The sequence below is a fragment of the Antrostomus carolinensis genome, unplaced genomic scaffold (genome assembly GCF_000700745.2).
Source record: "Antrostomus carolinensis isolate BGI_N321 unplaced genomic scaffold, ASM70074v2 scaffold45678, whole genome shotgun sequence".
NCBI lineage: Eukaryota > Metazoa > Chordata > Aves > Caprimulgiformes > Caprimulgidae > Antrostomus > Antrostomus carolinensis.
In genome coordinates, this window is record NW_010335895.1 from 1 (window position 1) to 1,588 (window position 1,588).

The 1,588-nt window shown below is 59.5% G+C and overlaps 1 protein-coding gene across 2 annotated transcripts; it reads left to right on the forward strand.

Moving 5' to 3' along the window:
• The first annotated feature begins 36 nt into the window (after positions 1-36).
• Positions 37-1,518, forward strand: RASD1 (ras related dexamethasone induced 1). Of its 2 annotated transcripts, none has more exons than XM_010174681.1 (2): positions 37-431; positions 714-1,518. In XM_010174681.1, the coding sequence occupies exons 1-2, from the start codon at positions 146-148 to the stop codon at positions 1,262-1,264; spliced, it is 837 nt and encodes a 278-aa protein (XP_010172983.1). In that variant the 5' UTR covers positions 37-145; the 3' UTR covers positions 1,265-1,518. The 2 variants fall into 2 exon arrangements, with proteins under 2 accessions (XP_010172983.1, XP_010172984.1); XM_010174682.1 differs by having other exon boundaries at positions 146-431; positions 785-870.
• Positions 1,519-1,588: the final 70 nt, after the last annotated feature.

Here is a 1,588-nt window from a genome sequence, read left to right on the forward strand (position 1 = left end):
GGCAGCAGCGACGGTGCAGAGCTGAGAGCGGCCTTTCTGCCAGGGGAGAGGGGCTGAGCAGCCGGGCAGACTTCGCCTTCCTCATCCTCCTCATCCTCCTCCTCTACTCCTTCTCTCGGCACAAGCTGCCCCTTCTCCGGCTTCAATGAAACTGGCAGCGATGATCAAGAAGATGTGTCCCAGCGAAGCCGAGCTGAGCATCCCCGCCAAGAACTGCTACCGCATGGTCATCCTGGGCTCCTCCAAGGTGGGCAAGACGGCCATCGTCTCGCGCTTCCTCACCGGCCGCTTCGAGGAGCAATACACACCCACCATCGAGGACTTCCACCGCAAGTTCTACAGCATCCGAGGAGAGGTCTACCAGCTCGATATCCTGGACACATCGGGCAACCACCCCTTCCCAGCCATGCGCCGCCTCTCCATCCTCACAGGTAATTGGCTGGGGAGCACAAGGAGGAACAGGGGGTTCCCTTACCAGATGTCAGGCTTTCTTGCCCAGTTTGGGGATATTTCTCCAGTCCTGGGAGGAGGGAGGTGGGATTTTGTGTTTGCACGGGGTGGGCAACTTTGGTCCCTGCACGGGGTGGACAGGAGGATGTGGGACCCAGGTGCTGCTCAGTCCTTCCTCCCCGGGTCTCTGTACAGCTTAGGCAGTGGGTCTCTGTGTGTGTCCCCGTCCCTGCAGCCATCTCACCTTCCCTCTTTATTTCCAGGAGATGTGTTCATCCTCGTGTTCAGCCTGGACAACCGGGACTCCTTTGAGGAGGTGCAGCGCCTGAAGCAGCAAATCCTGGAGACCAAGTCATGCCTGAAGAACAAAACCAAGGAGAACATAGAGGTGCCCCTAGTCATCTGCGGCAACAAGGGTGACCGGGACTTTTACCGAGAGGTGCAACCCCGGGAGATCGAGCAGCTGGTGGGAGGAGACCCCAAAAAATGCGCCTACTTCGAGATCTCGGCCAAGAAGAACAGCAGCCTGGACCAAATGTTCCAGGCACTCTTTGCCATGGCCAAACTGCCCAGTGAGATGAGCCCTGACCTGCACCGCAAAGTCTCGGTCCAGTACTGCGACATCCTGCATAAGAAGGCGCTGAAAGGCAAAAAGCTGCTGAAAGAAGGAGGCCGGGGCAGCACGGATGAGGCGTACGGCATCGTGGCCCCCTTCGCCCGGCGACCCAGCGTCCACAGCGACCTCATGTACATCCGGGAGAAAGCCATCGGCGGTGGGCACAGCAAGGAGAAGGATCGCTGCGTGATCAGCTAGGAGCCCCCGCTCGCCCTGCCATGGGAGAGAAGGAAGGAAGGAAAGAAAGAAAGACAGAAAGAAGGGAGGGGGGAAAGATGCTGGTTTCTGAATTGACTTTGGGCAGGCAGGAGGGTGGGCAGGTGCCCACCTGGACAGAGAGAGAGGGTCGCCTCTTCCCCAGCCTCCCTCCTCCCGAGGGATCCCTTTCATCCGCCCCCTCTCCCAGGGGTGCATTTTGGGAGCGAGGGATGCGAAGGGGGAGGCTTTGGAGGGGATGTCGCTGGCACCAACCTTCTCCAGGCAGAGAGACAGGGAAGGGTGAGCTGCCAGGTGGGAGGATGA